At 39.5% G+C, this 23,209-nt stretch overlaps 2 protein-coding genes across 9 annotated transcripts in view; one reads left to right on the forward strand and one right to left on the reverse strand.

The window, feature by feature from the left end:
- The first annotated feature begins 46 nt into the window (after window positions 1-46).
- LOC6544157 (triple functional domain protein) lies at window positions 47-4,414 on the forward strand. Of its 2 annotated transcripts, XM_001971347.3 has the most exons (4): window positions 47-293; window positions 692-858; window positions 2,624-2,942; window positions 3,307-4,414. In XM_001971347.3, the coding sequence occupies exons 2-4, from the start codon at window positions 692-694 to the stop codon at window positions 4,099-4,101; spliced, it is 1,281 nt and encodes a 426-aa protein (XP_001971383.1). In that variant the 5' UTR covers window positions 47-293; the 3' UTR covers window positions 4,102-4,414. The 2 variants fall into 2 exon arrangements, with proteins under 2 accessions (XP_001971383.1, XP_015013694.1); XM_015158208.2 differs by lacking the exons at window positions 47-293; window positions 692-858 and adding an exon at window positions 2,318-2,480.
- Window positions 4,415-6,074: 1,660 nt separating this feature from the next.
- The window catches only part of LOC6544158 (serine/threonine-protein kinase NLK), a 67,134-nt gene continuing 49,999 nt past the window's right edge, over window positions 6,075-23,209 (reverse strand). For 6 of the 7 annotated variants that reach the window (XM_001971348.3, XM_026977624.1, XM_026977628.1 and 3 more), the window contains exons 3-8: window positions 19,073-19,202; window positions 13,383-13,438; window positions 11,628-12,219; window positions 11,357-11,558; window positions 11,197-11,290; window positions 6,075-8,893 (exon numbers count right to left, since the gene is read on the reverse strand). In XM_001971348.3, the coding sequence (XP_001971384.3) occupies window positions 8,839-8,893; window positions 11,197-11,290; window positions 11,357-11,558; window positions 11,628-12,219; window positions 13,383-13,438; window positions 19,073-19,202 (1,129 nt within the window). In that variant the 3' untranslated portion in view covers window positions 6,075-8,838. Of the gene's footprint in view, window positions 8,894-10,649; window positions 10,698-11,196; window positions 11,291-11,356; window positions 11,559-11,627; window positions 12,220-13,382; window positions 13,439-19,072; window positions 19,203-23,209 lie in introns of those variants that run through there. The other variant, XM_026977629.1, reaches the window with a different exon arrangement.

The raw sequence follows: 23,209 nt of genomic DNA on the forward strand, positions 1-23,209 counted from the left end.
GCTTCGCGCGATGCCTTCGCGTGACAATGGCGGAGCTTTCGACAGTCGGCGTCCACGAGTGACGTAGCGCAGTATACCTAGAATGCAGAACGTAATATAATCGTAATCCGAGCCGCATGGCCCGCTAATTAGAAGATAGAAGCCCTTTTCATTTAATCGTAGCTAGCTGAGATCACTTAAATTGGCGCCAACTGCATTCAAAGTTCCGCGACCGAAAGCTTTCACCTAGAGTTCTTACAGTGGGGTTATTCAACCCACTGCTGCCGGTCAGAGAAAAGGAGACTTTGTGACAGGTGAGTTCATTATGTATCTGTTTGCCCAAGATAAGCATTGGTAAATAAGGTCGAAGAGGGGTACAAACATATTTATTTTACGATATTTTGTTAATGGTAAGAACACGCGTGTCCGTAAAGCAAGCTCCAGTTATCCAAAAAAGCTTTTCCGTAGATGTGCATCTTATTGGCGCTTTTCTACGTGCAGCAAGGCAAGCTTTTATTCGCAAGAGCAGAAGTTCTTTGGGTCATTCTAGGTTTTCTTTTATACTGAAGTGTGGTAAATGAGATATATGTATGTATGTACATTACTCCATTCTTTCTTAAGCGTTTTCCAAACGAGTTTTAAGGCATACTTTTGAAAAATGTCGAATATTATAAATATAATAATATATCAAATTGGATAATATCTGTAATAGATGACCAACATGATGACCACACTTCGGATTTGCCAGGCCGTCTCTCTGAATCCTAGAGCTAACGGGCCGGAACCAGTATTGCCATCGTCCTCCAGGATTTGCCTGATGGGCTGCCAGGATGTGAAGCCCAATGAGTTGCGTCGTTTTCCAGTCCACGATACCGATCGGTGAGTATTACATATGAACGCTCCTCCCAAGAACCACATCAAACCTGTTTTTAGAGCCTACGAAGAGCTTTCCGATCGTTTCGATTCGATCATCTGAAGCTTGTTTTTGTTGCGAATCCCAAGTGCTCATTCTTAATTTTAAACACCGCACCACAGCCCATGCCATTACCATTAAAGCCAAAACAATCCAAAGCTTTGGACCCCGCTCAGCGCTCCTCTTCTTCTTCGTCTGATACCGATTCCGATACTCGCAGTCAAGGGTCATTGAACTCTCTCCCTCTCCCTCTCTCTCTGTCTCTTCTCGATTCGCATAGAAGTGCATCGTTTTCATAGGAAAACTTCAATGCCATGGCGGCCAAGAATCAGAAATGCAATAATGCCGATGTGGGCGGGGCAGTGGGTGGGCGGGGGATAGGTCCCAGATTGCGACTCCCATTTATTTTTAGCTCTCACGCTCTCCTGTAAGTGCAACAAATGCGCGTGGGGCTCTGCTCTGCTGGCCGTGAAGTGAAGTTATTTTGTGTTTCTTTGCCGCTTCTGCATCTCCAGTTTCTGCAGTTGGTGCTCCGTCTGCCAAAGTTACTTGGCATTGGCCATGGAGTTTAGAGTGGCCCAGTGTTAAGCGTATTCTTCCCTTATTTATTTTTGGAAACCCCAGAAAGTTTAGGTTTAGTTTTATTATCAAGTAAAGCTCATCTCTTACCTTTCAGCGGTATTATTATCTTCAAATGTACTTTGAGACAAAAAAAGTCATCAACGAAATCAAAAAAAGCTTTTTTTTTAGAAGAAAATCAATTGAAGGAATGTACTGGACTTTTGCTAAGTTTTATTATAATAGCTTGTTATCTTACTGTAGTTAATGAGTTCCGTTTAAAAAGTTGCACGCTTACGATAAGAAATTTTAAAGTGAATTATGATACTATGACTATTATGATTATATTGTGACAATAATGTTAGTAATACTGTGCTATAAATTAAGCATAAACCATTTTGAAGATACGGTTTTATAAGGTTTTACATCTAAATAGTCATGCTATCGAAATGTTTTTAGATCTTGGGTTACGAGTCAGATTAAGAAAGATATGGTTAGGCAAATGATTTTGTTGTTCCTGACCTGCGCAACAAATTCGAATTCGGTCCACCCTGAGGGCCCTAGTTGTTGTTGTTGTATCGCCTAGCCATAAACATAAAGGAAAAAGAAAATAAGCGGCATTTCGACTTTTCCCCCATCTTCCACAAACGGCAGCAACAACAAAAATAGGGGGAAGTTGAGCAGAAGCTGCAGCAAAGGCAACTGCAACAACAACAAACAATAACAATTCCACGCGAAACTTCCGCTGAGCGAGAAAGAGCGTGCGAAAGCACAACCTCTCTCGTTCGCACTCGCCAAAGAAGCATAAAATGAGCTTAAATGCAGCGCAAACTTTTTCAAGAACTTTTCCAGCGAGAGAGAGAGAGAGGCAAAGAGAGTGGAGAGCGAAAGTCGGATCTAATTTGAAAGCGTCGCAAGAACCAGAACGAAACTCCAATGCAGTTTCATTTTGTCAGTTTAATCATTAAACAAAGAACCGCGCAACCGATCGCAACTAGCTCGTCGTCTCTTTTTCCCCCACCAATCATTGGTATGATTTCCATTTGGCGATAGCTTGGGAAATTGAGTGACAAGCTTTTTCCCCCATCGTAAAGAAAAAGAAGCGTACTAAACTGAGCTTTCGGTGGTTAGTAATAGTAGTCGTTATTGCTTGTTTTTCTTATTTACGTGCAGCTGCAATCATTGGCTGCGTCACTTTGGAGTCAGTGATAAACTGGTGGATCAACTCGGCGGCCTCCAAAAGCTGCGCATCTGCTTGAGACACTTCAGCCAACGCCAGGAGATGGCCAAAACCCGCATCAAGATGACGCCGCTGCGCAAGGCGTCGTCCTCCAAGGGCATCGTGCTACCCATTAATGGCGCAGGAGGGTCAGCCATGGCAGGAGTCAACGGAGGAGGAGGAGGAGTCGCCGGAGAAGGAGGAGGTGCAGGAACTGGGAGCGGTGCTGTCAAGTCGGCGGTGGCCGGCAGCACCACCATTGAACTTGTTGAGGTGAGTGGCAGCACAAAGGAACACAAAAGTTCAGCTTTCATAGGGGTTGGTAATTGAGCCAAGCTAAAATTCAGCTGGAACAGAAAATATGCTTTAGACTTCAGAAAGTAATATTCATTATTCATAAACCATTATATATGACTTCTAAAAAAAGAGCTATTTAAGTAACTTTAATGTAACTTTACATGCAAACGAGTCCTTACAATAAATGCTTAAAAACATATGTAATTTTCTGAAAAAGCTTTGTTCTTCAAACAAATACTGATCTTCTAAAAGCTTAGCATACCACACGACGTTCTTTTGATTGAATATTATAAAGATTCAGCATATGCAAATTTATTTTAACAAGCCCCTTCTCTTGCAGAGCCCCAATAGACATCAGGCCAAGAAGCCCGTCACCAGCATCATGCCCATGCCACAGCGTTCCCACTCCATCAGCTCCTCGGCCTCCAGCGATGTACAGTCCATCAACTCCGACTACGAAGCCTCGTTACCACTGTCAGCGCTGGAGGATTCCCAGAACGGACTCAACCGCTTGGAGAATGGTCAAGCCAAGAAGAGGAAACTGTACGTAATCACGGAGAAATCGGATGAGACCAAGGGCCAGACTCTGGAGACAAATGGACAGCCCAAGAAGCGTAAGATGTTCGTGGTTGTGGAGCAGGATAAGGATGTGGCGGGCAAGAAACTGATGATTATGGCCGACAAGCCGCAGGCCAATCTCACCCAGCACTTGGAGAAACTACTGCCCGAGTTATTGAATCGCATACAGGACAAAGAACAGAAGCAGATCAAACCAACACCAGTGGTGGCTAAAGCCAAGCCGGTGGCTAACAATCCCAGACCACATATCACATTGCCGCCCAAAAAGAACCCAACTAACTTTGTAAAGATCCCGTCCTCGCCAAGTTCAGTGCCTTCGTCCATCCAGATGCCACTACCAATTCAGAATGCCAAGATCCTGAAGTCCGAGCACTCGGAGGTGACACTGAATTCAGAGGAGATCGAGACGAACATAAACCTATCGCCCGACTTCCGCTTCCTGATGAAGATCCTTCCTAAGTTGGAACAGCTGCCCGAGCCACACAAACAGAACGTGAAGCGTTCCATCCAGATCTTCGTGGAGAAGAGCTACAGTATTTATGGCAACAAGGATTAGTTGTCACTTCTTGGGCACACCGTTTAATTCCCAATTCATGTGAAGAGCAGTACCCATTATTTTCGAAAGAATCGTACATATACATCAAAGGCATTTCGTAACTTTGTCTAAGACTGAAGCAGAACCAATTTAATTTGTAAGCCAACTGTAAGAGCTGAAGCAGCTCCCCATTTAGACACGTAAGCTTACTTAAATTTGATATTACCCACCTGGAGTTGGGTAAATTTTGTAAAAGTTGAGCCATAAACGAATTAAGATTGAATTCCTTTCTATATTGAATATATGAAAGCTTGATTTAAGCCAGACACAAAAACCGTCCAAGATTCTTGTTTTTGGGAAAACTAGGGGTATATAACTAGGGGATATTACCACCACCCAGAATAAATAACACTTGTGTTTTTTCGTATCTTTTTGGTTTTTTTTTTTTTGCATTGTAATTCCAAAGAACTTTATTTAGTTTGAAAGCATTTGTTTACGGTTTCGTCTTCCATATTTCTTTCTTTTTCAGTTACGTTATAATAATATTTAGTAAGTCTAATGCGGTTTTATTTAGTGTGGTTTAGTTTAGTTAATACAATGGTTAGTGTGTCTTTACGATTTCCATGTAAATTACGCAGAGTTCGGTAGCTCAGCTTCATTTTGTCCTGGAGAAAGGATTGCATTTGGTAATTTACAATTCTTACCGGCCCGTTTTCCACCACACAGTTATGTTTGCGGGCTTAGTTTCGTTTCAGTTAGTATATCCGGTTAATGTGGTTAGTACATTACATATATACAGTTAAACACTTCATGTTTAATTTAGCTTGCGGGTCAAGGAAACCAAATTATGTGTAAAGTATTAGGGAACTTTGTTGCGTGCTTTTACTGGATGAGGATTTCTACATGATTGGAGAGACTCCATTTAGAGTGCTACATTATAATCGAGTAATATACTTTTTACAACATTTAGCAAATTTCCCGTACACATACAATAACTCGTATATCATATTTTTGGTTAAGCATTTGCCATCGATTTTTGGAGGTTATAGGGGGTCTTTTATATGGGCTTAAATCGTGTTTGTTAACTACGTTTTGGTGTGTCCTACATATAGCGTTCGCTCTTTTGCTTTTTTTTCGGTTAGCGTTTTAAGTGTTTTTACATGCTGCTTATAAGAAAAAATATTTGCCTTAAGGTTGCCCTACAAAACAGTTATGTCATTATTCATCAATGAGAAGCAATCACAAAGTTTTCTCTAAATTTATGTACGACGATTACTATATTTATCATTTGCTTTAGTATTTACATAATTTCTCGGAGTGCACAAAGCAGCCAGTTACTTTCTGGTTAGTGTAAGCAACTATAACTACATTCACTGTGGAGTCGAAGATGCTTAATTATCCGTTTTGCATTTACACATCGAGTTGGTTAATCGTCGGTTAGTTGTGGGTTAGTGGGTTCGGGTTAAAAAAACTGTGTCACAATTTCTACAAACAGCCTTTTGTTAAACTTGTTAAACGTACATATATGTGGTTATTTATTTGTTATGCGAATTTGGGATTATTTCATATATATATATAGGAGTATTTTGTAATTTTTACATTTAATAACCTGAGCGCATTCATTTTTATGTTTTAATCTACCAATCTTGACCAATTCTAGTTTCAAAAGACTTCCCGCAAAGTCTCATCATTTGATCATCATATATTTGGTTCATATTCCAAGTTTATAATGTACGTGGCATCCTTAGGTATCCGTTTCAATGGAATGCTGTCTTTTTACCTGTATTCTAATACAAACTTGAAGAATTGTTGGTGTGTTGGGGTGTGTGGGTTTTAATCTCAAATATTGTCCATAAATATACATACACATATCGTATATAGTGGGTGCTAGTTGTCTGGCTTGCAGTGTTACATGGCTATAAATTCTAATTAGCAAATGCATTGGGTTGGGTTGGATCCACTTTAGGTAATGCGACAAATAAAACAAATGGATTCGTTTTCTTCTTTTTTTGTTTTGTTCTTATTTTTTATACAAACAGTTTACACAGTTTTTTCGTATTATTCTCATTTAACGTAAATTAATGCGTAATTCGTATCTAATATATATAGTTAAGAATGATCCTTAAAATCGGTTTACAAGTCAAATACTAATGCAGTTTACAGTTACAGTTGATCTTAACTTATGAACTCATTTCAAACAGGCGACAGAGTCGCCCCAAATCATACACCCAATAATGGGCCCATATCTTGTGTGAATTACATTATGTTTTAGTTCAGACCTGCTCCAATCGCGGGGTTGTGCTATTCGTGTAGTATAATGTACATGTCCATTTACTTATCGTACTCGTATCGTATCGTACCATCTTACTAACCATCTTACTGTGCTAGAGAGAGGTGTGGTCTAATTATTGGTGGGGGCGTGGAGATAATGCTATGTACACGATGCCTAACCGAAAAGAAAACTAACTAATCCGTATGCGTAGTCGCATTTGTATATGTTCCACTACGGGGAGTACGAGTATGTGCTTAGAGATGTAAATGATGTTGATGTGGATGTCGATGTCGATGCTGATGTCAATTTAATTCGAGCGGTTGTCTCTGGTCAAATGAGGGGAAAACAAACTGTACTCTAATGTTTACGGTTAAGAAAAACTTTAGTTATAAACAAAAGTTGAAAAGAAATTCTACTTCGCTGCACGATGCCTTTGCATTTTGGTGCCATTATGCTTTTCTTTTCTTTCATTTCGTTTTGTTTTTGCTATGAGATCTCCGTGAAAGTTTTGAATTCATATTGGTTTTTGTTTTGTTTTTTTGTTTGTTTTTACGCTAATCCATACATGTATATATATTGGATAATATATATAATGCTTAATTAATAACTACATACATAAGAAAGCAGCACAGTTAAGAGAATCGAAGAGAAAAGTTTAAGTTTAGCTTCAGTTTAAATTTTCTTGAAGAGTTTCTTTCTACTCCATCGTCGTTTTTCGATTAAATATTCATGCATTTGTTTTGCTCTAAACATTGAAGACAAAAGACATTCAAATACACATACACGGTATACGCTTTTTAATTTCGTTTAAGTGCTTAATCTACATCAAAATTTTGTTCTTTCAACTAAATGAAGTGCGAATTATATATTGCATATCCTCAATCAATCAATCGTCATCGTCAAATGAGAAAACTCAGTCTTAAACATATTTAATGTTCTGGGCAGCCGAGGCCTTAGCAATTGATCCTCTATAACCAATCCTGTCCTGCACCTTAGCTATAGTCTATAGTCTATAGCGATGAGCATTGAGAGAGACAGAGGTGTAGTTAGTCGAAAATTAAACTATATTACATTGTAATCAACTAAGAGCAAATTAAACATAACTAAAATCGAATTGGTTCGGGCGGCGCCGTGAGACTCCAAGTAGATACCTCCAATGGGATCTTTGGGATCTACTTTCCGTCCAGTTGGGATCAATCCGCTCGAACCATTCACTGGGGGCAGTGCGTCGTCCACTTGTTGGTTTTTCATTTGTTGGTTTGTTTATTTTGTAGTTTACATTTATGAAACTAATGGTTAAGAAGCTTAACAAACTATTATCAAAGCGAAAATTGTCGTAACTAAATTAAGTTGAAATTGTTTAATTTATATATATATATATTAATTTATATTGTATTTTTGTTCAGTCGACAGTTGAAACTTTGAACTAATTTCATCGAATATTTTTCCTTTTTCCTAATGAGTTAGGGGGCTGACCATTTTTCTTTGGCCAGTTACATTTAGAGTATATTTCTAGAAACCAGTTTCAAATTTGAAGCTTCAAACGTTTGTGTAAATAAAAATAGTTGCATAATTTCAAAAGAACTTGTTTTTCTTTTAGCGCTTAGTACACATTTAACTGTAGCTACACATTGCATTATTACATGTTTTTGTCGTAAGCTAACAGAAAATGAATCGGTCCTTTTTTGCGGACGAAAAGGACTATCGCTTGAGGTAAATTTTGGCAAACAAATGTTGGATTTGTGTGCATTTTGTAACTATTTTACTTTAAATATATATATCGATATATTTAAGAGTTAAGCATACTTGTATATAATGAATACGATGTCTGTGTGTGTTGCTAATTAATTTACATATACATAGTTTTAATAGGAGCTTAACATAAAACGATAAAACGATTCTTTTGTTTTTTTTCATTTTAATTGAATTTTCGTTTCCAATTCATGTCAAGCACAACAAAATGTCTGCTTTGTTGCCAAAAAATTATAGTTATTTGTTAATACGCTTTGTTTTTAGTGCGTAGATTCTACTGCTGCTGCTCCCTCACTTTCTCGTTAATTTTTTGCTTTTTTTGTTTTTTAACATTTTCGTTTTCTTTAAACTCGCTTGTTTTGCGTCGATGATGCTGCTGTTTTAACTACAGTTTTGTTGTTTAGACTAGTTTCCGTTGAGTTACGTTACATATTTGTTTGTCTATAGTATTATTAAATATTTGTTTGTTTTGTTTTAGTTAATTTCGGTGGTGGAATGCTTTAACTTTCAAACAGACAAACGCCCACTCAAAAGCCGTTTGGCGCTTAAAAATTATTCAATAGTTGTTCCTGGCTGAGTTATCTCTGGATTGGGTTGAGTTGGATGGGGTTGGTTTTCGAGGGTTTTTGGACTGGGAATCGACTCCTATCCTCCTTCTTCTCGGCGGCAAGGGTCTATCGTTTGGCTGTGTTGCTTTTGTTTCGAATTTAGGCAGCAATCGCCTCATTTTGCCGTCATTCCCATTGATGAGGCGAGGGCGGAAGCTCCGAAGGATGTGCCACAGTCGAACTAAATTGCAGGTGGGGGAAAAATGATAAAGTAAACCAATTGTAATATTGCATTTTAATAGGTTTCGTTTTTAAGTTAAACATATAGATTAGTTTGCTCATGCCATGTACAACGAAAAGTTTACAGAAAACATTTAAAGCTTTAATTTAAGACAAATTACTAACTAAATACGGAAATAGCTCCCATCGAAAACAATCTTAAAACGAAACGTGAAATGAAAATGTACAAGGTAGAACTACAAAAGAGTTTCGGGTTTGGGGGGAAATTTTAAAATACAAAGTTAAAGTTTTTGTTTGGTTTGGTTTGGTTTGTTAATCATAATTATTTCAAGTCATTGAATGGTAGTTGTTCAAGCGTTCAAATCTACTTCAGTTCTTTCTTTGTCACTGCTGCTCAGCTGCACTGCAAATTGTACAAATATATATTTTGCATGATTTTCTGTGCAGTTTTCAAATTTATCTAAACTTATCCAAGCAAATGGTTGCTGTTTTGAAGGCTTATGTTCTAAACCTGCATGGATATCGAGTTGTTTTAGGATTAGGCAGGACAATGACTGAGCTAAATGATGGGCTGACTGGTGCGTGAGCTATTTACAAGTTGAAAACAAATTTTGTTTAATATCATGACACTTGAATTTGATATAAAATATATTGATATAAACAGCTTTTCTCTGGAACGGATATACATATATTCAAAGCATTTTCAATAGGTCCTTTGTAACGTTTAATGATAGGTGTGCATAACATTTTATATGGGAATGATGGCGTATTTGAAAAATGGAGGGAATTATGGTCTGTAGGTGCGTATGGGCTTTGGTTTACTGGATGAAATCTGCTGTACACGATTACGGATATATATATATAGTATATAGATATATGAGTTGAATGCGAACACAAAACATAAACACAAAATTGATTATGGAGCTGGTTATATGCATTATGTTCATATTTATTCGATATAAATCTTTTTAATAGCTTTATAAAATAGTTGAAAATGTCTCTGCATGTTTTTCATTTTCCATTCTTAACAGATATGTAATTGCCTTGCCAATTTTGTTCTCAATTTTCTTTGCGACATTTGTAAACAATTTTATAATGTTCTTGGTTATACTGCCGAATTCTTGTTGGCATTTTAAAAACATGTAGTATGTACACAAAAAATGTCACGCAATAATACCCATTTAAAAGAAATGAACGTAGAATTATAACTAAAAATTAAAAGTTAATTATAAGGAAATGGTTAAAACTAAATAAGTTGTTGTTCTGTTTTGTTTCCTTATTTCATTTGGTTTTCTATACACATTTGCAATAGGTAGGAAAGTAGATTAAAAAGGAATATGAACAAAAAAGGTGATAAACTAAATAATAAATATTTAGTAAGTTTTTCGCTTTATCAACAGACCTAAGAAGGAGTAGAGAGACAGTTGCCGCCCCGAGGCCTCATTTTCTGTATCTGTATTATTGTATCTTTATCTTGGCTGTGCTTTCGTATTCGTATTCGGTTACGTTTTCAGTTTCATTTTCGATTTCGATTTCGTTTTCATTATCATTAGCATTTTCATTCGTCAATCACTCGGCAGAGATTGCGGATAGTATCTTGTGACTTCTGCGTGTCTATATCGATTCGTTCTAGTGAGAGGAGATCGCGCGCCTAGTATCTCGATCTGGATGTGGATCTGGATCGGTTCGTGAGGACAGCGCAACAGTAGGCGGCGGCGGATTGGAGCAGCGGCAGGAGCAGCAGTGCAAGTTGTAGTGGTAGTAGTGGTAGTGGTAGTAGTAGTAGATTTTCTCATTCTCATTGGCTTAACAACGCAAATATAACGATTCGATTTAATAGAAATTTCAAGATTAATATCCATGTTGAACAACAAAAATAAAAGAACAAACGAAAAAGATCATTTAAAAATAAGGTTACAAATTATAATCGTAGTTCGGTAGTTCGGTTGGCAAGGTAGAAGTTATATAGAGATAGTTTTGGGTGTGGGGACAGGTACGACAATTAGCGGAATAGGTTAAGAGAGAGACAGAGGGAGAGAGAGACAGAGAGAGATAGAGAGCATTACACGGAAGCCATGGTCAATTAATTTAAACAATAAATAAATATCAAAATCAAAAGTAAACAAAAGAGTGAGTGAAGAAAAAGGGTTTACAATTTTGACTAAAGGTGTTAAATTCGTAAAATGTTTGTTTTTTGGGGGAAGGACAGGACGACTGCGTGCAGAGGTGGGAAAAGTTTAAAGGGTAGTCGGTGGAGGAGGGAAAACTCATTGTGGTGACTGTGGCTAGGAACTGCTCACTCACCTGGCGAAACTCTTGAAGGCAGCACTCTGTGGATTGATGCACAGCGGCACACGACCCGTTTGCAGCTGCTCGGCAATGAACTTGTGCATCTCCTCTGCAAGTTTTTAAGACACATGATTGTTGTAGACATATGCATGGTATAAATATGATTCCGACTCACCTTTGACCTGCTGCACGGATGTCAGCTTGCGCTCCCACAGATCATCGAAGGGCTGGCCGGCGGAGGGCTCAAAATCAGCCGTGTACTGACGCATTCCGGCTGAGGTAGTGAAGCAGCACTTGCACATGCACGAGTGGTAACGCAGACGTCCCTCATCCAGATACGGATGCGCCAGGGCATCTGTCACGGAGATGCGCTTGTCCTGCGCAGAAATGGGGGAAAATTAGTTCAGCTGTTCTGCCATGGATTATACAATGAATGCCATATATACCGGATCGAAGACGAGCATCTGGCAGAGCAGGTGCACCGCCTCGTGCGTGGCATGTGAGCTGAGTGTGTAGAGCACCGAGAATGAGGGCGGCTTGGGCGCCCGGCGCAACATGTGAGTGCGGGCGCCCTCGCAGGCGTGCCGCATGTCCTCCATGGTGGGCGTGCCCAGCAGCTCGGTGATCAGCTCCAGCTGCTGCACGGGGTTCTGTGCCTGGAAGAGGATGCGACGGCCCAAGAGCTCGCCGAAGATGCAGCCCACCGACCACACATCCACCGCCGACGAGTAGTGGCGTGCGCCCATCAGAATCTCCGGTGCGCGATAGTACTGGGTGACCACCTCCTGGGTCATGTGCTTGGCCTGATCCGGCTCCTCGACGCGGGCCAATCCGAAGTCACAGATCTTGAGCACACAATTCGAGTTGACCAGCAGATTGCCCGGCTTGATGTCGCGATGCAGGATGCGTGCCGAGTGCAGATACTTGAGGCCGCGCAGGATCTGGTAGAGGAACACCTTGATGTGGTCGGCGGACAGGTGCTGCGGCGACACGATTATCTTGTGCAGATCCGATTGCAGCAGCTCCGTTATCACATAGCTATTGGTCGATTCAGAAGGGGAGTTAAGGTGGAAACCAATTTTATGGCGACAAGCGAAAGGAGCAAACAAAAGTTTTGAAACTCCCTTCAACACATATTTTTCTTTTTTTTACCCGTTACTCGTAGAGTATAAGGGTATACTATACATTCATTTTTTTATATATCTTGTAAATTTCTATAGATTTGCACTCTAAATACCTCTAAATGTTTCTGGAGTAATTCTCTAAAAATCTGCATTTATATTTTGAATTTTTTTTTTTTGTAATTTTTTTTGTAATTTTTCTGTTATGATGTTAAAGAAATTCAAAGATGTCCCAAGGCTGAATTTCTAAAGTCCATAACTCAACTAATCTTAATCGGATTTAGAAGTGGTATTTTTGAAAAATGTTTTGATATTTTTTCACTTTTTTGTTAGTTTTCTAAATTTCCATCGATTTGCCGAAAATCGTTTTACGACGCCCACTCTACCGCTCACAATCCGTTTGAAAATTGTTGTTGAATTTTTTTAGACAATTTCTACCGATATTCCAGAAAATGTTGAAATTACTCGTTTTTACTTTTACTAGCTGAGTAACGAGTATCTGGTATCTGATAGTCGGTGAACTCGACTATAGCATTTTTTTTTTGTTTTGCCTTGTTTGTTTTTGCTTAAAACTTTTTCAATTAGTTACATTTGCTTTTAGCCCAAAAGTTTCGGCTGCGACGCCCGAAAAGCAGCAACTTATTTTGCAAAATCGAATTTTTATAGTTTCTATGGGCGAAAGATTAATAAAATATTTGCTGTTGGTTTATAGTTTGAATATTTTTTTGAAAGTTCATCGTTGACCAAAAGTTCTGAGTTCATAAAAGGGTAAAAACTAAATGGTGACAATAAGAAGACTTCTTTAAGATTAGACATCAACATTGTATACCCAATTTGATTTGTTGATAAGCCTTAAATGTTTGCACAGTTATTAATTGACGCATTAAATTATTAAAAAGAAAGCTCAATTTTTAAATGCTAAACTGGGGAAGATGTTAAGCCAGAAGAAATAAATAATTAAATTATTATGGCTCCTTGAAAACCACAACATTTCACAATAGTGCGATTTTCACACTTCAGAGTTGAAAAGAATAACTTTTCGTGGAGGTTTTCACGTTTTTAAAATTGTAAAAAGGATACATTTCTTGAAAGAAATCCAAATGCGGTGGCTGTAGAATGTCCAGAGCTGAAAGAACCTGCAAAATAATAAAACAATAAAACATTAAGTAAACACGCTCGCATTCAGTAAATAAATATGTCTGAGAATATAACAAAGTCATTGAACTGGCGGTCAAAATTCAAATCCCTAGGCAATCCAGTCAACAATTTACACCTCATTTCGTGGGGATTACGTGGGGTTGGTCATAAATTATGGAGTTGCAATAAAAATCAAGTTGCATGTTAAGTGTCCCGGCTGCCGGGGCATTAAATGCCGCAAGTAAAAGAGTAAAAAAGCGAGCCAGCACAAAATCACCAAGGAAATTGTTGAACCCTTGATGATTTTATACACAACTACCGCTGACGAAGGAGATACAAAACACGCCACAGTTTGTCTGAGGGTCGTTTTCATATGGGGGAGGAGGCCAAGTCGACGGTCGACTGATGGACAGGAGAACAAAAAAAAGAAAAATAAAATATATATCTATGTGCAAAAAGACAAGCCACAGACAGACAAGCGCTGATTTATTTTCGCTTGCGGTGAAGAGATGATGAAGGAACTTGCAGTGCAGGGCAGGCAGGCAATCGCATCGAAAAATCTAACAGGAGGCGAAACCCACTCCACCGCCCATTTAAAATCAATTTACAATATTTATACAACTCCAGTTGCTGGGCCGCAAAATGCGTACAGCAAAAAAGCTGCCCGCCACAATGTTGCACATTTAACCCCCTGCTTTCCACAAGACATTTTTTCGTCGGCAGTTGGCAAAGCCAAAGCAGTTCAACAATTTTGAGCGCAACAACAAAAAGTGCCGACAACTTTGGTTACTGGTTTTTATTTTGTTGTATTTTTTATATATATTGTTTTTTTTTTTTTTTTGTTAGCTGGCCAGCTAAGCCGCGCTGCCGTCTTGAAGTCTGAATCTCCGTCGCCGTCTTAAGTGGCAAAGTTGTTTTTTATTTTTATTTTTTGCACTCCACAGGAGCAACGCGAAATTCCCCCTCGTTTTATTTAGGGTCTGCTCCTTGGCAGCTTTTGTCTTATTTTTATTTCCCCGGCCACTTGAACTGCCTGCAAATTCTGTAATATTTCGCGACTGCTGTAATTTAGCGACTGCATTTGTTGCGTTTGCGGTTTGCAACATTAAATGCGAGAGGTGAAGGAAATCGACCCAATAGATACACTCACTCTATACGGAGTGCTATATATGGGATAGATTAGAAAAAGTGCTCTTTCTTAAATCAATTGTCTCTTAAAAGCGAGCAGTTGAAGGAAACTAGTCTTAAGCACACACTAACTATTCCAAATAATTATAAATTTCGGATTAGAAGCTGAACACATCTGATTTTTAGCTTATTACAAACCTTATTGAATAATAAGATGTCGTATCACATCATTATAAGATATATTATGACATCCCCACAAGTCTGCATTCTAAATGAACTATAGATATATTCCCGTATCATCGTGACCAAAATCTCTTCTGCATTCCATAAATATCTTGGATCTTGATCAGAGTAAAAAATGAGTAAAAAACATGCCGAATTTCAAGTGTTTCCGAGTGGTTTTTATGTAGTTTCTTCCTCGGTCAACTTCAACTACTGCACTTCACTGAACTTCAGAGCGCAGGCGCGTAATTTGGGTTGTTATTGTTATTACTCGACTCGGGCTGCATTTTTTGTTTTTCTCGTTTTTTAAATATTTTTTCATTTTGGGGTCTCACGTGCAGCGTGCGGCTTGCAGCTAATTAACATTTTGGCTTGGGCTTGCAATCAGAAACCAAATTTATGCATTGTGCACCGCCGAAGGCAGCATCGAGTGTCCTTGAAGTGGTGCATGAAAATGCGAGGGGCGGTTGGTGGTTGGCGGAAAACCAGAAGGGGAAATTAGCAAGCTAACCAACTTAGTAGTAAAAAACACAAACAACAGCTAACTGGGTTGCGTTTAACATTGCTGCACAGCGAGAAATAGTTGTGAACTGCAGCAATGTGGCTGAGCGGCCAGCATATGATTCCATACTTATTAAATACATTAAATCCATTTAAAGTTTATCAAAATAATTATAGTCTTGAAAATGACAAAATAAGCTCACAATTATTGCCGTGTATATCTGCGAAATTCTAGTTAGTTAAAGATGGAGAGATACAAGTGAAACTTGTGTTCTACTTGCAACCAGCAGCTGTGGCAACCCACCTCAAAACCCACACTACTAAACACCAACACCACCTCACCCCTTTAACCCACTGAGCGCCAGGTCTTGGAAACAACTTCCTCTTGGGCTGCAGAACTCGAAGCTTTCAGCTTTCAGCTTCCAGCGAATTTTCCCCCAAGCCCCATGTGGCTGGGAAAACAAAAGCAAAAGTGTCGCCGCATCGACTTCACAAGTATTTTCATTCCAAGCTGAGGGACAAATTTCTAGCTAAAAGATTGTCAGGCAGCAGCTGTCAACACATATTTGTGGGCTAATTAAATGAGAGGGGGACCAACTCCACCGAAATTGACTTTTTACCACTCGAAGGGCCACAGATATATGCTATATATATTTATATTAAAAGAGAAGAAAAACCTTGTGGCAGTTAAAGTTTACAAGAAACTTTTTAAGAAACTCGCTTTTTTTGCTGCTACATTTCCTGTCAGATAAGTATCTTTGTAATTAGGAATTAGCGGGGAATATGGTATATATTTTCGTATACTCGATGAGTATAAACCAACATATTTATTGCCCTCCAGCGAAATGTCTACCGCAAGTGGCATTTCAATTGCAAAGAGCCAAGCAATGCGAATAATAACAAAATTTACATGCAATTGATGCTGCCAGCGCGTCAAACTCAATCATTTTGGCCAGGAAATGGAGTGAGAATGCCGCATAGAGAGGGATTTTGGTAAGGGGAAGTCGGGGGAAGTTGACAGTCGGCTTGGAGGCTGCGTAGAAATGCTGAAAAAAATCGGGGAAAAAACTCCTGCCCGAGTTGCAAGTGAGAAATGCTTTTGAAATGTGCGCCACGTACGTTGCAATAAGAAAAAAATACAACAAAACGAATTCAGCCAACGGCAAATCGTTTTATTGGAATTTTATTTATATATTTTTTTTTGGGTTTGCAATTGAAATGGGCAACCGATAATGGGGCGAAAACATTTTGCTGCGATTTACAAAAATGCAATGCATAAAGCATGAGAGCAGTCATTTGTGGATGTGAAAAGCCATTGAAATCGCAAAAAGATTCAAGATTTTGATGGCTTTAAAGGGTCAGGGAGTTGCTAGCAACTAAAGAAAATTTCATTTTTGTAGAAGTAATTAAGTAGGTAAGCTTTAGTACAACTTAAGGTAAATTTTTCATTTAAATACGTCAACGTAAATTGGTTAGCTCCTTCTCTATCATTCAATCAATGCTGACCCCAAAATAATATGCCGAAAAATCAATTTGGAAATGAATACCTCAACATCGAACTCACAACATTCGAACGGAGGTCTTTCATTGATTGAGTTATAAATAGTTGAGCCGCTCAGGCCATATGAAAACTGTATGGAGTGGAGCACCCAATTTGCAATAAAATGCAAGGTAGCCACGTGCCAAGCCCAGTGTTTTTCCGATCCCCCCAACCCCCACCCCGCTCACGTTGTCAACAACTTGTCTGGGGCTCCAATGCGTTTGACTCTTTCTGGTTTCTCGAACCCTCTCTTTCTGCCAACCGTTTGGAGTTGATTGCACTTGTTTGCCATTCCCTGAATGATGTCTGTCATGTAGGAAATGAAACAGGAAACACAGACAGATATAAAAGCATTCGAAAAAAAGTACACAAACTGTATTTTCTAAAAAAAAAAAAAATCTCTTCTTTACTCTGGCTTTACTGTATGTGTTTTGTTTGTACATCAATGTTTGCTATTTGCTGTTTTATTAAAATATTATCAATTACGAAATCATATCCCTGCGATGCTTTGATAGTGGCTATAATATTGGAGCACCTCTGGGTAATTAACCAAGCAATAATATTATTTCTCTCAGTGCAACAGTGTCATATACCTCAAGCGTTGACAACAAAGTCGCGCCTCAACTGCGCTTCTTTTATTCCCCCAACCGCGATTCATACACCCACCTATAGCCATTTATGCATATTAATAGAAAATTTGCATATTGGGCAAGGTGTTACAGCAAACGCTGCTTTTGTTCTCTGGTTGCCAACATATGGAATCGAGATTGGGAGTCTATGTAGCTGTCTGCTCCAAAACGCCCACTTTTCCTATACCTCTTCATTATTGCATAAGGAAATTCACACGCAGCGAAGCGCGAGTAACAAAAAGTGGAAAATCACAAAAGGAAATCATGTAGGCTGATGGAAATGATGATGATGATGAGCGATAAACAGAGATGGCAGATGCAACATATAATATATGCTGTCCATCTCTTTCGGCATTAGATTCCCAGCCCAGACAGCCCACGGCCTATTTGATGTCTAATGAAGTTGAACCAATCTGGAAATGATTTAGCAAATATATCGTAACTATTAGAGGGGAGAGACCGTGACATTTAGGAGTGCAGCAAATCGCATGCGACAGTTTCATTATATTGTAATGGCAGCATGCAAGTTTCGTTGACTTTTAACTTTAAATGCAAATGCCAGATACACCAAATATGGAGCACAACAAAAGGTTCTTGATGAAACAAGAAACATGAGACAAAATCCATGAAAATCTTTCAAAAGCCAGCGGCACGTGCAGCGCAATTGCAATGAATATGTAAATAAATTATATGCGCCGACAATCCAGAGAGAATATATTTATAGAAAATGTCCCATAGAATCGCATACAACATTTGGCCCTCAACAGTTGGCCGCTTTTTTTGTGGTATATGCTGATAGTTGGCTGCCCAAATTGCAACATGCATTTATGCATTTATTGCCATCGCCTCTGGCTGCTTCAAACTGCCACAAAATGTTGTACCATTCACAGAATTTTTTTCGGTTTGCGAACAAATTTGCTGCATTTATTCAGTGCTGACGTATCGATCATAAATCTTTTCAAACAGTTTTATGCAGAACAAATTGTTTTCTTTAAGCAGTTGCACTTTATTTGATCTCCTATTAAGTTGGCATCGCCTTTTTTTTGCTATATTTCAATACATAATGCCCATTTTTCCAGCCCTGTGATTCATTGTAGTCACAGAATCACTAGCAATCCAAGCTGAAACGAAGCTCAACCATTTAAGAAGTGAAGTGTTTGAATTCAATGAATTTACATGCCCACATCAAACATTTAATTAATGACAATAATTTCAGCGCACAATAATTCCACTTGAGCAGAGAACAACGGACATTAAATGGAGGCCGTAAAAATGGAAATGTTAAAAGTTTCCGCAAAAGGGATATAATTTTCACAAGCTTACAATCAAAAACGAAAAAAAAAATCCACCCCTGGCAGTTGTATGTACGTATATATAATGAAAAAGAGTCCGGGACTAAAGTGGAAAATATAATTGTTAATAAATTTACGCACCAAAGGCGGCCGAACTGGCACGCACAAAGATTTAAGGGATAAAATATCGAGCGCAGTTAAAGACCCACTACAATGGCCATAATCAAAGTGGCATGTAAATGTTTTAATTAAATTTTTATGTCATCAGCGAAGGCGTAAAAGTTCTCGATAAGGATAAAAAGGAAATGCATTTCCACTTACATTCTCATGCTTGAAGAAGCACAGCATTTTCAGCTCGCGGAAAACGCGCTTCGATGAGACCAGCGATTGGAACACATTTGGCAGCTTCTTCAAGGCCACGCGTCGTCCATCCCGCGGATCTGTGACGGCCCTGGAAAACGGAAAATATATTTAGTATGATGAATATAATACAGTAAAATAATACAAGTCTCTCATTCAATCTGTCCGCTATATTTCAGCTTGCTGTTATGAAAATTCTCGTGTTTTCAACGCCGACAAAGTTAATCTCCCGCTTCTTGTGCACCGCTCAACTTCAACTTCAAGTGTCGCATTATAAGCAGACCTCAATGGAGAATTCCTTGACACCTCCCCCTCCCTTAATGTGAATGTCATTTTATCCTTTGGGGCCAGACAAAGCACAGTGAAAATCAGACAGACCCGGCGAAAGCAAACAAACATTCGATGGAGTTTAAAAAGTTCGTTCAACTTTTTGCCTTGACAATGCCAGCGTTATTCTTTTGCTTCTTTTGTTTTTCAGTCCAGCCGACGCCTCCCATCCACCCACAAAAATGGCTCTTCTATGCGAGCCTACAAAATGGCGCCTAGAAGTAGGCAAATGCATATTGTCTCGCAATTGATAAGCACGCACACAGCCATGGCCACAAAATTAGCAATACGAACGCTTGCGAAAAAAAGGTCAAACAACAGACACGTGGATTGGGTTTCGCTTGGTGTGCTGCAGAAATTAAGGAGAATGAATCCAGTTAGGGGGTGTTGGATGTGTTTTCAAATACTAACCGACGACACAGCGGCGACGGGCCGGCTTTTGGAGAACTTTTATGATGCCATTGCCCAGGCTGTTGGCTCTTGCCTGTTGGCAGTTGGGTGTTGGCTGTCCTGCCATACGTCCTGCTCTGTCTGGGCCAAGTCCTTGTCCTCTGTCTAGCACGACTCCTTGCTGGAGCCTCATACACAGCCAGAAAACGCTCCCAGACAGGTTTTGTTCTCAGGCTAAACTCACACTGCTTAATCCCTTTTACCATACTATGACTACTAAGTTCAATAGTTGGGGAAATATATATTTTTCGTGTGTGCTAATATTTTGCGAAATTGTCTGCTTTTCCCCCAACTTTCAGCCTTGCCCGTACGTGGTGGAAAATATTTTTGTTATGGTTTTTGCGCAGCATCTTTCACTTCTCCGGTTACTGAAAGTTCTTTTTGGTTGTGCTGCGTGATAAGTTGGGGCCGTAAATCTTTTAGCCCTGTTAGTTCGTTTGGCCGACGACATTTAAGCGTTCAAAATTATGGCAAATTGCTGTAGATTGAATTGGTTTGTGTGCCACTGTCTGTGTGTGTTTGTCTGTGTTTTCGCTTCTTACTGGATGAGTCAGCATCCAATTTGAGCGTAGCATACATTAGGGCGCTTTGCTTGGAGGCAGAAAAGCGATTTGCATGTCTGAGTTGCGAAAACGAATAAAATCGTCTAGGCACAATGTCAGCAGTGTTAATGATAATGAGAAACGAAACGATTATGCAAAAATACAAAACAGCAAATGAGAAAATGCAGACAAATGAAATGATATTAAATGGTTTTGCTTGCATGAACCTTATGAACTCACAACCAAGAAAGCCTGAGCATGCCCCTATTAAACTAATTTCTCGAAAATCTCAAAACTTCATCTCTCATCCAAAAACTACTTGGCCCCAAAAACTATCTTTCCCAGTGGGAAAGAGTCGCAGCCATTAACATTTTATGGTCATCTATCAAAGTCGCCGGCGCGCAGGGATCTCAAAATCAAGTATTCACTTTGTTTGCGTTGAATTGGGTTGAAATCAAAAATTGTTTACAGCGAGCACAGTGGAACCACAGAGAGTGAACCCGATAAGACCACATACATGGACAAATGAGCCGAATGATGCGGAATGATAAAAGGCGGCAGACAGAGACGGCAAGAGTTTGGCGGAAAGAGAGCGCACGATAATGATGATGATGGATGACAAAATGCAGGCACTTCTTTAGTGCGAAGAAGCGCGGTATGTGTGTGTCCATCCCCCTCTGACCTTCGCATTTGATTGGCCCCACCCACAACATTTTACCCTCCCCCCAACCCTTGTTTTCCCATTTTCATTGCTGCAATTTCTGACGTTGTTTCATTTCTTTTCCCCCCTTTTCAATGTCAGTTAATGGGAAATCATTTATCATGTGCGTGTCCCTCTAAGAAAATAAAGAGAAGAAAAAGGGAGAACCAGTTGAAGGAAATGAGTCTCAAGCAATGGCCATATATACTCGTGTATATTCGAAGCGAAACAAAAAGTGCCAGAACTAAATGATAATTACCCGAGACAACAAAGAGATCAATAATTTATCATCTCTGACCCCGTGGTCTGTCCTTCAATTTGTGCTGGTCTCCATGGCTCCGTGGCTCCACTCAACTTGAAAATTTGTTATAGTTTCCCCCATCTGATTGATCGGAACCAGCAAACTGGGTAGAATAGAACCCATCTTCAATTGTCTCGCTTTGTTTTCAGGTGTGTGTGTGTTGGCCGTTTCGTGTTCAAGTGCTCGGAATCGAATCAAAAAAAGGGTTTATGGATTGTGGACAATAGGGGTTAAGCACTGGACTAAAAAGTTGGGGAGTAGTCGAAAGCCCCCAAGGGTGGAAAACTTCAAATTGCCATTTCGATGTTCCGAAAGTTATGTCACATTCTATTTTATTTTTGCCATCTTTTCGTTCCTTGTTTTTATTCCACGCCGCAATGGAATTCAAATAACCTTATGATTGACTCCGGGCCAGTTGGAAAACTCACGTTTTCTTCGGGGTATGCTGTTTATTGTGGATTTGCAACTTTGGTATGGGTATTTCCATATCTTATTAAATGAAATGCCTATTTGCTTTAAGGTGTAGGGTATTTCCCATTCGATTATCCAGCTCCATGCACATTCTGCCGGATGCCTTAGCAGCTTAAGCCGAAAAATAACTTTTCAATGACTTTTCGGGTTCGGACCTCGCCTGCGGGTCACATCTGCCTCAACTTTACATTATTATTTCATTCCTTCTCCATTTTTTGTTGTTTTTTTTGCATTCCCCGTATTCTATACATACTTTTTGTATTACACAAAACGATGTTTTGGACCCTTCCTTTTTTTTCGGATTTTGAGAGGCCAGCATCAGCAGCCGTCGCCCTCATCTGCTTGCATAATTTCATTTTTGATTTCTTCTGACACTTTGCACATGCTTTTTGAATAACTCATCACCTTGTGCACTCATCATCAAACATTCTTGCCTCAGCCACACCCCCTTCTCAGCCAGCTCCTTAAAAGCTGATCCATCCAAGTGAGCATTTGTTGCCTTTGGGCCTTTAACTTCCGTCGTCGTGTTCCTCGTCTGACTGCCCTTTTCCCATCTACCAGCCAGATCCAGCCGTTCATTGAACCCTCGGCATTCTGGATCCCTTTCCTCTCGATTATTTTCACTCGATTCAAACGTTTTTAAAAGCCATTTTGTTTGAAGGCAGGCCAAAGTGGCACCTTTTTAAAAGCAATATCTTAAATTCGTTGGGTATTGAAATATATAATAAAAAAACACTTAAACAAATTCACAAATTAACGTTATTTCTAGTCATATATATATTCACGTTTAAAGTCGACTTGAAAGTGCATCGCAATTCGCCCGCTCGCATATCGCTGTTCGTCGTCCTCAATTACTAATTGCAGTTTTGCCATAATTATGGGCCCATTATATATGCCACATGTGGCAGTCGACGGGGTGGCATTTCGCATTTGGCCTGCGTGTAAATTACTAATTTGTGCTGTTGTCCTGACGGCGCTTTGATTGTCTCTGTCACTCCCCAGCACCGCCAGCTGCCCGTCCCTGTCGCCCTGCCACTATTTGTTTGTCCTGTGATGTGCTGATCCATCCAGTTGTTGTCCTTCTGCTGATGTAAGCATTTCCCAGTGTCCATTATTTTGGTCAGCCACCGGCAGAGGATACCTTGGATAAAGTGAAAACTCATGGGGGTGTGCACAGTGTGCAGGTGATGCAAATGTCGGGCAACCTTTGTCAACTAAATCTCCCATTAATTAAATATATTAGCTATTCACTTTTACCACAGATTATCACTTAAATAATGGTCCTATTCTTCGTAAAATGTCAATTT

Source organism: Drosophila erecta, unplaced genomic scaffold (assembly GCF_003286155.1).
Source record: "Drosophila erecta strain 14021-0224.00,06,07 unplaced genomic scaffold, DereRS2 tig00000021-arrow-pilon, whole genome shotgun sequence".
Classification (NCBI taxonomy): Eukaryota; Metazoa; Arthropoda; class Insecta; order Diptera; family Drosophilidae; genus Drosophila; species Drosophila erecta.